This window comes from Daldinia decipiens (genome assembly GCF_022478715.1).
Source record: "Daldinia decipiens strain CBS 113046 unplaced genomic scaffold F4813scaffold_2, whole genome shotgun sequence".
Taxonomy (NCBI): Eukaryota; Fungi; Ascomycota; class Sordariomycetes; order Xylariales; family Hypoxylaceae; genus Daldinia; species Daldinia decipiens.
The window spans coordinates 526,096-538,102 of NW_026054545.1; the positions used below are offsets into that span (position 1 = coordinate 526,096).

The window sequence follows — 12,007 nt, forward strand, 5'->3', positions numbered from 1 at the left end:
AATTCATAAAACCATGATCCATCGGAACCGCTTTTGGTGCTTGCGCGTGATAACGATCAACATAATTCCAGGTCATACAGTCGTCGAAAATCAGCCGTTAAAAAGGTCGTAAGGTTTGAGTAACATGGCGTAAAACATCGCATGCGTCAATTGGCGGTGACCAGCCGTAAATGAGAGAAAAGAAGAAGGTATGTTAGTCGATAAGTAGTGATAGGTCATGATGATAAATATCATATCCTCAGACAACGCCGTCGCTAAATGTTTCCATCAATCTGAACAAAAGAAAAAAGAAAACCTAAATTTCAAAAAGGAAAAAGCAAAATCAAAATCTGCGCCCCTGAACAAAGGCGTTTCTAGAATGTATGTGGCCTAATCCTGAGGTCATGGTAGCAGTATAGTGCTTCAGTTAGCCTTGATAACCAACTTGGATAAGAACTTGTTCGACAATGAATCGAAGTCGTATCTGTCAAACTTCGACGTGTGTCTGGTTCTTAGGTATGCCTCTGTTATCATATTAGCGAATGCTGCGGTATCTGCAAACAAAAATTTTCTTACCGTGCTTAAGGACGTGCTGCCGTACTTCGGTCATAGCCTCGCATACAGCAACGTTGTTGTTGAGTAGATGACCATGGCGCTCAGTATCCCAGTCAATCAGAGCCGGGAGTTTCTGAGAGATGGCGTGGAATAGACCAGTAATGACACCAACTGGTGTGCTCTCCATATCAATGCAGAATTTCTCAACCGCCACTGGGTCGGGCACGCGGTAATGGCAGTCAAACTGCATCTCTTCCCAGACAGCCAGAAGTATGGAAGCAAGCATAAAGATGGTGGGCCAGTTCTTCAGACGATCACCGCTGTACACGCTAGAGTAAAGCGCTGAAAGCTCCTCCAGAATATCCTTCTGAAGCTCACGCCACATATCTGCCATAGCACACTTGATCTGGAAGTTAATCATGACGGGTGCCACGTATTTCCCGAAGTACTTAGAGTCTTCATCATCGATCTGGCCTTCCAAGGTTTGCTCTGAACCTTGCTGCTCGACCAGCGTGATGTGTTGGGTAAGATTGTAGGCTAGCACTAGTTTCAAAGCCTTGCGTATAACTGGCAACTTCTCCTTGGTGTAGAAACGGTAGGCAGTCTTGAAAATTTCGGTAATGAAAGGAGTACCTTCGAAATGATCGTCGATGAAGTTCTCAAAGCCACTCTCGATGTGCTTGTCCAGGTACTCGGCAAGCGCTTCTGGGCGAATACCGCCATTTCCAACATCCAGCCTCTCAGTCTTAAGTTCAAACTCAATCGGCTCCTGATCCGTTTGGTAAGACTCGACCCAGTCAACCTGGAAACAACTGTCATCCGCTACGAAAACTTCGCGAACCATAACAGGCAGGCAGAAACCATAACCGTGGGTGATCCACATCAGGCTCTCCTTCTGTGCAAAGCCCTTCACATTGTAGACAGAAACACCACGGCTCAGATGTCGTTCGTAATCCGCCTTCCAGTCTTTCATGAAGTAGCCAATATCCTTGATATCAATACGAGTGCAAGGAACTTGCCAGAGTCTAGCATGTGACGGCTGGCAACCACCACAAGGCTCACCCTTGTCGCAAGTCTTCTTGAGGAACTTGCACCGAAGACAGGCTCGGAGTTTCCTGATCTCGCTAGCTTGTTTCCGCTGCTCAGGAAGAAGCGGGCCTTTCCGACGTCCAACCTTTTTCTCAACCGTGCCATCTTTCTTTCCATTAGAAGTCCTCCTTATAACCGATTTAGTAGACTTTGCAACGGCGCCCTTACTCTTAGGGCCCGAGTTTCTACGAGGGTTGTTATGAGGCGGAGATGCGACACCTGATCCGCTCGCAGGGCTGGGGCGGCTCGAGGTCGATGACTTAATAGGCACTGGCTCGACGGCAGCGGCAGGGCTGATAATTTCGTGAGGATGATGGCTTTCGCCGTGGAAACAATTTCGGTGGCTCGCCGGATCCGAATATGTGTCAGACTCCGGAGAAAACGGAGAATAATTGAACGAGATATCCTCGAAACTACTGCTGCTGAAGTCAGTGCGTTGACCGCTTCCGTCCGAATGGGAAGCGTCCGAGTTCGTCCTCAAGTGCAACGTCTGGCCGGGATTGAAGATAGCGGTGTTCTGGGCCTGTGCCTGCGCCTGCGCTTGCTGATACGAATCGTAATTTTGGTACATCTCAACCTGAGTCCAGCCGTTATCACTAGATCCCGGCAGGGATAGTACCTCCAAATAAGTCCCAGTCGGAGACTGGCTCCCTAGGCTTCCAAAGCGTGGCAGTCCATCAGACGGGAACTGCAAAGTAGTCCCGAAATCCTGCCAATTCCCCATTCCCATGCCATCCCACTGCTGCTGCATAGTTCGGGGGTCCTCGATGGGCGAGACATTGCTAAAGCCCTGCTGCTCCAAGGGCATTGCGGATTCAAGCGTCGCCTGCGCAGCCGAAGGCAAATAACCGATCGCGTTCGTCTGGTAATTTGCTGCAAAAGGGTACGGTATCAAAGTCTGGTTCTCTTGCATATAATGGCTCAAATCCTGAACAGGCGGATGCTGCTGCTGGTGCTGAAGCAACGTCCAGTCGGTCAAAAGCGGGGGAGAATGAGTCTGCGGAGGAGCGCTCTGGTAAGGCGAGTGTTGTAACGGACTCGCGCTCTGTTGCGCAGGCGATTGCGACTGTGCTGGAGACTCGACAGGTGAGTGCACATTGCTCGAGTTTGCGTTCTGGGGAGCGGCCATATCAAGAGGCATCGGCCAGGCACCCGAGGGACGAGTAGGAGCCATTGCTGTAGCCGATAGGGCGGGATTAGTGCTGGGTGCTGTAGTGGTGTATGGATAACGCTCCCGCTGGTCGAAAGTGGTCAAGTCCAACAAGGCATCCCCCCCGGCGGCATTGAAATCGAGGGTCATTGTCGTCAGAAGTCAAGAAAAGGGAGGAGAATTCAACTGGGGGATCTGGGACGAGTTCCGCTAGTATTATTGTCAAGCAGAGACGACACCGCTCTTTCGTGAAATTCCCTTGCGGCGCCGATGAACAGCTTTGGGGATGTGAAAGGGGGGGGGAGGGAACGTCTGGTTGTGGAGGAGGTAAGATTTTGCGGTGGATGGTCGAGTGAGATCGAGGATATCGACGGGGAGATGCCCTTGAAGGCAATGGAGAGGAGGCATGAGATTGTGTGAGGAGACACGGGAAACTGGCGGTGAGAAGAATAACGCTGGCGTCCTTGCTCCACCTGCAACATGCAGCTCAGCGGCCAATCACGGATTGACAGTCCTGCAAGAATCATGGGATAGCGATACAAGATAGGACATGGGTGAGAAGCACGAGGCCAATAAACAGCCGTACATTTCGGCCCACTAAGTCTTCTTTTGGTACGGCTCGCACGGTGGCTGGTACCTGTAGTGTAAATCTAGTATCAATTAAGTAAGGCCAAGTACAGGCCAAGTACAGGCCAAGTACGGCGGGGCAGTCAAGGTGGCTAACTGCATGTAAACTTTGCGAGGTTTTTTTTTTTTTTTTTTTTCTCTAAGACCGTCCAGCACTGTACCTCGTAAGGTGTACCTAGTGTACATAATGTTAGGTGCGTCCGGGTATGTATCTAATGCGTCGGATGGAAATCACGTTATGGGTTTAATGGGTTTATGTGGTAGCATATTCCGTAGCAAACATTTAAAATATATTGCTTAACTACATGTAAGATTCGATTAATACATACATACACGTATTACCTGCACTGTAAGCAAAAGTATGTATCATACTGTGCTTACCCGCTTTCTCAATGGCGGGGTATCAACCTTATCAGTCTTAGCCACTTAAAGGTACCATGTATGTATGTCTCCAGCGTTCCCCCCCCTGTGTCTGATCCAACTGTAACTCCACACTCAGCAATCTCATGTTGAGGCAGTGAGTTGATGACATGGCGACCGGCCTATAACGGCTAACTGCAGATATGTAGGACTGCGTCACTCCTAGGTCAATATATGTTTCAATGCTTAACGCTTACAAGCTCGATCAATTCTTTTATTGCTCTAATGCAACACCGTGCGTCGCAGACATATTGCTCGGGGATTTCGAGCTAATACACTACTCGGAGCCCCGAGAGGAAGGATACCCTAGGCCGGCCAGCCCTCGCATCTCGACCTTGAAAAAAAGCCGAGCTAAAGTGGAAGGTGAAAAATGTGGAAAGGTGGAAAGATGGAAATGTGGAAATGTGGAAAATGCCGGCCACATCAATACATAATCCTCGGCTGGTGGACCTCCTTGCTCGGATCCTGCTGCTGCTCCCGGTTTGCCTTTACAAGACAAGGAGAGTTAAGACGATCTGGATCTAGAAGCGAAAGAACACAGAAAAATAACTCCACAACCCGAAAGAAGTTCTTGGCCAGTGTCCACCCTAGCTCCTGAACTGTGCATTGGCACCCTGTCGTCAGCTGCGCCAAAATATACGATATGGTGATACCCTTCGCACAATTGAGCCAGTTGAATTCGCCGGATCTTCACATTGCGTCCGTCCAATCCAACTGCTTCCGGTCCAACCAGTCTACTTCCCAAATCAAAATGCTCTGCGGTTCCCATTCCGCGTCGAGGACGATATATGGTGTCATGTTTACAAGCTTTTAAAGTTCCCGTCTATGCTTGAAATAGAAGAGCCTCAATGCCTCGGACGACGAGGCTGCAGTTTAGGACTACCTATGTAGCTGAGTGTCTCGGCCACTCCATCCGCCGTGGGTACGTGCATGGGTATATGTCGACGTGTGCGGCTGTTCTCTCAAACAATACATACACTATGTACTAACCCGGGGTGTTAGCAACTTACCTGGGGAGGTAGGTCCTTATGCGCGCGGGAGGCGAAGGATTTCTTCGCGCTTGTGAAACCGCGCTCCTGATAGGCCACATTTTCTATCACCTTCGCAAAACACACCATTGTTGCGTTTAGCTAACGACCCTACGAACGTAGTACGAACGTAGGGTACAATTCCTAGTTACACTCGGTAAAACCGAGGGTTCATTCGATATTCTAGATATCCTACCTCCTTTTGACTGCATATTAGATCTGATTCCGTCGAGCTTATTTTTTTTTATCTACATCGATGCAAATGCTGGCCCATTACGTCTTACTATACATACATATGTCCTGATAATCACTGCTCAGACGGCACAAGCTTTCTCCGATACTGGAACGTTACGAAATCAACCCTGACAGGGTTCTAGAAGCCCTTAACCACGATCGCCCATCGCAGTAGCCGCTAAGCCATCTCGGCGTCAAACATGCGAGAGGTGGACAGTTCGACTTTGCCACCAATCCATTATCAATGCTAAACACGTAGTCTATAATGTACAGTGTAAGGATGAAGGAAGCCGGAGGTCGGAAGTTGGTTAATATGGAACCAGGCGAGGTTGGGGATAACTCCACACGGATTATCCGGCACCCTGTAGATCAGTATCCAATCCAGCGTTCACCATGGGAGAACACATCTTGAGGGCTATAAATAACATTTTCCTGTGTCTACATACATAGGGAGAATATGTAATGAGTTGTTATTATCCACCATGATATACGAGGACTAACGTGTTGAATAAGTACCTAAGGTAAGGTATGTAGGTAAACGAAACGAAGTCCCAGTTCCGACGGCGCAGTTGATGAATCGAAAACGAGTCCCGGAATCGCTACCGGACTCCACTTAGTTCCGACGTGGCGCTTCGAAATTAAATATATGAGCATCCCATATGTACATAGGCTTTATATACCCAATGTTTTTAAGAACTGCTTATTTGCCACACAATTGTTATTTACTAACTGTTAGAACAAAATTTCACATCAGAGCCTGTCTCGAAATCATGCCTGCCACGTTTACAAGCATGTGTTTTTACCTAGGTAAGTTTCGAAGATTTATTGCGGACGGCTGCGGATTGTAACACCGATATCGATTGTTCCTTCGGCGAACTCCTGCCAACCCGGTAAAGCCTTAGCTTCTATTATACTTATGTATACACGAGATATAAGACGCCACCTGACGCCATATCCAGGATGAGCGTGTGTGTCTAGTGTATACTAGTATACTAATATACGGAGGTTATTCTCTATAGCATGTAAGCCTATTGCTGTTAACTTGTGCATCACTAGATGATATAGATCAAATTGCATCGCATACGATTAAGGCGAGTAATTTACTGCTAGTGATCTTGGTATCTTAAAATACGGAGATAGTCTTCCAGTAGAGTATGAATAGTCAGACAAGAGTAAGGTCTATGTATTCAAGGGCGCAAATATAGTATGACCTTGAAAAGTTGTTCGTAAATACATAACTAGCCTTTATCTACCTAAGGTAGGTAGCTTTTATCTACGTATAGTGACAGATCCGGACACAAACTTGGCCTGAAACATATCAACTAAAAGATGATAAATACGGTATTGATCCGGTATTACGGCTTTTTAAATGTTTAAATTTGTTACTAAACTACCTATGATAAAGAAATATCTTGCCTACTTTTACAACTCACGTTGCCATCTTAATTACCTACGTATACTCTAAGCCACCACCATGTATACCATCACGTATATATGAAATAATTACAACAAGGTTAGGATATATCTTTAATACATGTAGACAAAGCTGTGATGTTTAAATAGTATTAAATATGTGTTTAACACTTTGCATCTCTTAAGAGGCATGTTAAAAAGTCTTAGAAGTAGCTTAATATTGGCAAGTGGCAGCAGTTGATGCATACTCGTTAGCCGGGAATTTACCGATTATACTAACTTGGGAAAGCCCGGGGTCGGGTTTAAAAGTGGTAGTGACCAATGGTAGCGCTTTTTGCGCTAAGAACGACCAAGTGACTCTAAAGCCTTAACCTAAGACGTTGGATGATTTCGACGCGGCAGGTGCCCAAAATTTGAGACATTACAAAGCACGTCTTCCTTCACGTGCGATTAAAGGGAAACTACTTATACTCAAATCACGTTTTATCAAAATTTACAGAAAAATCCGGTTTGCTCGATAAGTATTCGTGGTTAATCTACATTCCAGACTTGTTCCTCGCTTGGCCTCCCTTATGCCAATAAAGACTAGCCTTGCCCGAGCGCGTCAACGGACTGCATACAAAGGGAAACCCTTTCGTCCTAGCTCAACAAATAAATCTGAGGATACTCGGGATACTCAGGATACTCAGGATACTCAGGATACTCAGGATTTCGAGCATCTCCCAGATTTTCAAGATCTTCAAGGTGATTCGGAGATGGTAAATAAACACCACACCTTATCCATGGCCGGTCCAACAGCTTACGGAAGTCAGGAACCAATGATCCCTGATCTGTTCACTAGCTGGCCCCCTATTCGGGAAGCGCTCGCTACCGCAACTTCTAACGTACAAGACATCACCGTGAATGAATGCCTACCTTTCTTGGCGGCGCAGGTTGATAATGTGTCATACAATCAGTATGGCCTACCGCGTCTTGATCGGGAACGGCATATAAAATTTCTCCGTAAGAACCTGGCGCCCCTTCCTGCTCGTTTCGTGATGTTAGATGCAAGCAGACCGTGGATTCTTTATTGGTGTCTCAATGGCCTATCCCTCCTAGGGGATGATGTCTCTGTTTACCGCGATAGCCTTATCGACACGGCCCGTTCCATGCAAAATCCTACTGGCGGGTTTGGAGGAGGTTTTGGCCACGCTTCCCACCTAGCCTGTACGTATGCTGTGGTCTTGGCACTAGCCGTAGTAGGAGGCGATGCTGCGTATGAAGTCATTGACCGAAGAGCTCTTTGGAAATGGCTTTGTGATTTGAAGCAGCCTGACGGGGGCTTTCGGATGGCTGTTGGAGGCGAGGTTGACATAAGGTAAGGTGGCCTTATTAGATCGACTTCGACGACATGTGGCTAATGATGTTTGTCAGGGGGGCTTATTGTGCAGCTGTCCTGATTACTCTGCTTAACCTTCCTCTTGAGTTGCCGCCCGACTCTCCGGCATGGACGCCCGACGGACCAAACTTGTTCGCAGGCCTAGGAGATTATGTACGGCGATGTAAGAGGACCCAGGCGAAGTAGCTATCTGTTAGAACTATGCAAACTAATCCTGCAGGCCAAACATTTGAGGGTGGAATTTCTGCACAGCCAGATGGTGAAGCCCATGGAGCTTATGCCTTCTGCGCTTTGGGTTGCCTCGCGATCCTTGGTGCTCCGCATTGTACCTTTCCCAAGTTTGTATTGCCTGATCTTCAGAAGCTCTGCTGATCTTGATAATTTATATGTTGTTCTCGTACTAACCTCTGAGTGCAGATATCTTGATGTCCCACGGCTTATTTCATGGTTGTCATCACGGCAGTATGCACCGGAAGGCGGGTATAGCGGCCGTACGAACAAGCTCGTCGATGGCTGCTACAGCCATTGGGTAGGCTGTTGCTGGCCATTGGTCGAGGCCAGCCTTGCCGGCCCGTCTAGTCTAGTGTTTGACATAAACAAAAATAAAAGCCCCGATATTGATATTCACAACATTTATAGTCGCGAAGGTCTTATCCGGTATATCCTCTGCTGCGCGCAAGATCAATCAAAAAGGGGTGGCATGAGAGACAAGCCAAGCAAGTAAGTACATAGATGCCAACCGTAATCTAGACACGGGCTAAATACCACAAAAAGAATTTCTGATGCGTATCATACTTGCTACGTACTCAGCGGACTTTCTTCAGCTCAACACATTACTCGTTTACTTGCCTCGGAGGGTGAAGGGATGATGACGCATTCGGAATATGACGTCTCGCCGCTCCGCGGAAGCCCTCAGATTTATGCTGAGGAAGATCGACTCAACACTACTGACCCTGTGTATTTCATACCTGAGGGGAAACGGAAAGAAATCATGTCATATTTCCTATCGAAGCCGGGATTTTGACCCGCTTGTGGCCGCATATGAAGAGGCCATATCCGACACTACGCCGGACCAATCGAGGAAGGCTGAGAATTTCCCTCGCATCCTGCGAATCTTGGACCTTCCGCCCATGATTATTGAGTGTCAACATTATAGCCTCTCTCTCACGTGCCGAGCTATATAGTATAGCTTAGCATAAGCCATATAGTTACCCCCTGGGTCGAGGTGGGCTACCTCGCGTACCTTAAGTACTCGCCTACTTAGGGGCATTCCGAGGGCGAAAGAAGTCAAGTAATGGATAATAGCTGCGCTCCTTTCCTTACTGGATGGCGTGCCTCCGCAGTTACACATCAAGACGGTGCATCAAGAACCTCGGCAACGAAGATTGGCTCGCTCAATGTACAAGAAGGGCCCGCAAACTCCAACTATACCCTTTTCACGTTTTTCTACAGGAAGTATCATGCACTTCACAATCAACAGTTAGTCCTCTAGAGGTAATACAAGAGAAGGTTCACCAAGCACGTTCGCCCGATTAAAGTGAGACAGAACCATCTAGAGGGATTCTTGTGCATTCGTTAATCTACCATCTCCACCATATGCGGTCATGCAGCCCAACACGATAACCCGTACCTTATTCAGCAAGTTCGAGCGCAGATGAGCCAGAGCTGGTAATATTGTGGCAAGCTCTCCTAGATACTGGATTCGACCCGACTTGCTAGACTCCGGAAAACGCCACTGGCTTATATCTAATGTAGTCCAAATCGGAACGTCGACGGCAGACGGCAGACGGCAGCTCTAGCCAAAGTAAGGAGACTATTGAATCGTACGAGGGCGTCCATAACGCTCAAGCCTATAGAAAACGCGATGTAGCGGTCGAGAGGCGTTATGAGAATTTGCATCAGCTTTGTACGTGCTGATCGACTCAACAGAACCGATGTGTTGACCACATGGTGCGGTTGTTTCGCATCCCGTCCCTACACCTACACCCATGCTACCCTGTATTCCTACGGCCATATTAAGTCCCTGACGTGTACAGTCTCCATTACGGTCTCCCTGGGTGGCCATGACTTCGGACGGTAGAACGATCTCTACCGAGCTAAGGGTAGGGAGGTAGCATTTGGCCTCGTCTCCACTAGTCGCATATGCTCTACGCGACGTAGTAAGATGCTGTGCTACGAGTCCACAGACACATGGAAAAGACTTATTGACATGATGATCGGGAGTCATCGAACTAGCCCATATGATCGTATTCATAGATACCATGATATAAGGGTTACAGTCTAGGGTTAAATTCCCAATTCTTCTCTACAGCAATTGTATGTCATCTCCTGACCATACTTTGTTATCGCTTACCCCTAATTCGACTCAAGAGGAGCGTAATATAGAGTACGTGGTAGAAAGATTTGGGGAGTGAGTTGGAAAAGAAATGTACCCCCCAACAACAAGCAGGCCCTACGTATGTGGCCAATCCCTCAAGCTTTAGGCTGCGCCTCGGCGCGTTTATGGTAAACAAGGCCTGCTGCACGAAATTTCCTTCGCTTGTGGGCCTTTCCCCGGATGAACGACTCGCTCCGCCGTATGATAAGCATGAATTGAACCCCCGGGATCCTACTTTGAGGCATCACTCGAATGAGTCTTGCCGAAAGGCTCAATAGGAGACAGCGACGATCCCACGGCTCCCTTTGCCGGACCTCTCTCTTAGCAGTTCGGGCGTGATAGCCGTAGTGACCAGGACGGATAGGCTGGCCGCCGAGGTCTCGGATCTCGCAAACACGTTGCATTCCTGACAGAATGACCTTAAGGCTACGTATGTATGTCTCTGGCAGCCATACGGGTCTCACAGATTAGGTGGGATCGTGAGCGCTCCCTAACCGTGCGCGTGGGAGCGGAGGGCTGGCTGGCGACATCCTTAACGGCATTAGTTTTTCTTACCTCGAAGTAACATGGCGTTATGTATATTGCATGAAGATATTATATATGTTTCTCTCTCGTTGGTCTGCGCGTAATAGTCAACTGTACGATGATCAGGATGACTGGATGCCCTCTTCCACTACCTAGCATCCCAAGCGTAGTCGGCGAAACCTACACACCGTCGCGACGCCTTTCAGCTGTTCTCTATCGAGAGGGATGACGTTGTGTGCGTATTCCAGAACAGCGCGCTGACAATATGTAGAGTGTCATACATTGTATATCGAGCTAGAGTTACGCAGAGGCTACGTACGTACGTACATAATGTAATGCCCGTCTTAAGCCGTCTTACAGGATATTGGCTACCTGTATCGTAGGATAGGCTAGGTACTTAACTACCTTCTATCTAATAAGCTACATTGGATATGATATTTTTCCATTTTGCCTTTTTTTAAACCTCCTTTTCGCTCGTTGGCTTATACCTTTCTGCCGCTTGGGTTTGTGTGTTGATAACAATGCTGTCTCGAGCGCTTGCTTCCCTCACGTCGCGCCGCGGCGTGGGAGCTTTTAACGCCGTCGGTAACATTACCCTACATACATACATATGTACATACATACGCACGCATATACATAGACATGGACATATATATCGTGTAATTTTAGATATTGTATGTATATGCCAAACGAAGAAGGAAGGTAGGTAGGTAGGTAAAATGTAAATATTGCATCCCGGTACTTCGTACTGCGTCTGGCGTATCGCCCATGTGGATTCCAAGGCTGGTCTGGGCGGCTTTAACGTTACGAAGAAATGCAGAAGAATACATGGTAGGAATAGGAATAGGGATTAGGAATAAAAATAAAAATAAACAAAGAATAGGGCTAGTCGGCGGCCGCTGTATTAAAGTCCGAAAGTTACATGCGGCCGTAATTCTCGGTCTACGTCTGGGCTGTTATGTGTTTATGGCTGTTGTTGCGGTCGAGGGCCATGGTCATGGTCATGGTCGAGGGCAGGTTGTAGGTTGTAGGTTGTAGGTTGTATGTATCGTGTGTATCGTGTGTATCGTGTGTACCTATCGTATGTATGTAACTTATTGTTATGCATTGTAGCAATCACGACGGTTCCTTCGTCCATCCAAAGCCGTCCAGGCTACGAAAATCGTCATGATGAGCGGCATCGAATTTCCTCATATGTACCTAAAGTAGGTAGGTATTGTATGCAACCAGAT

General features: G+C 47.6%; 2 protein-coding genes across 2 annotated transcripts; one reads left to right on the forward strand and one right to left on the reverse strand.

Moving 5' to 3' along the window:
- Positions 1–481: 481 nt before the first annotated feature.
- Positions 482–3,252, reverse strand: F4813DRAFT_343545 (uncharacterized protein). Its single transcript, XM_049241552.1, has one exon. It carries the CDS (start codon positions 2,921–2,923, stop codon positions 515–517), a length of 2,409 nt encoding a protein of 802 aa, XP_049104097.1. The 5' UTR covers positions 2,924–3,252; the 3' UTR covers positions 482–514.
- A 4,061-nt stretch (positions 3,253–7,313) lies between these two features.
- F4813DRAFT_378481 (terpenoid cyclases/Protein prenyltransferase) lies at positions 7,314–8,897 on the forward strand (the record flags this gene model as incomplete). The annotated part of the gene is made up of 5 exons (XM_049245339.1): positions 7,314–7,852; positions 7,909–8,036; positions 8,094–8,211; positions 8,291–8,593; positions 8,624–8,897. 5 exons carry the CDS (start codon positions 7,314–7,316, stop codon positions 8,895–8,897), a joined length of 1,362 nt encoding a protein of 453 aa, XP_049104098.1.
- Positions 8,898–12,007: the final 3,110 nt, after the last annotated feature.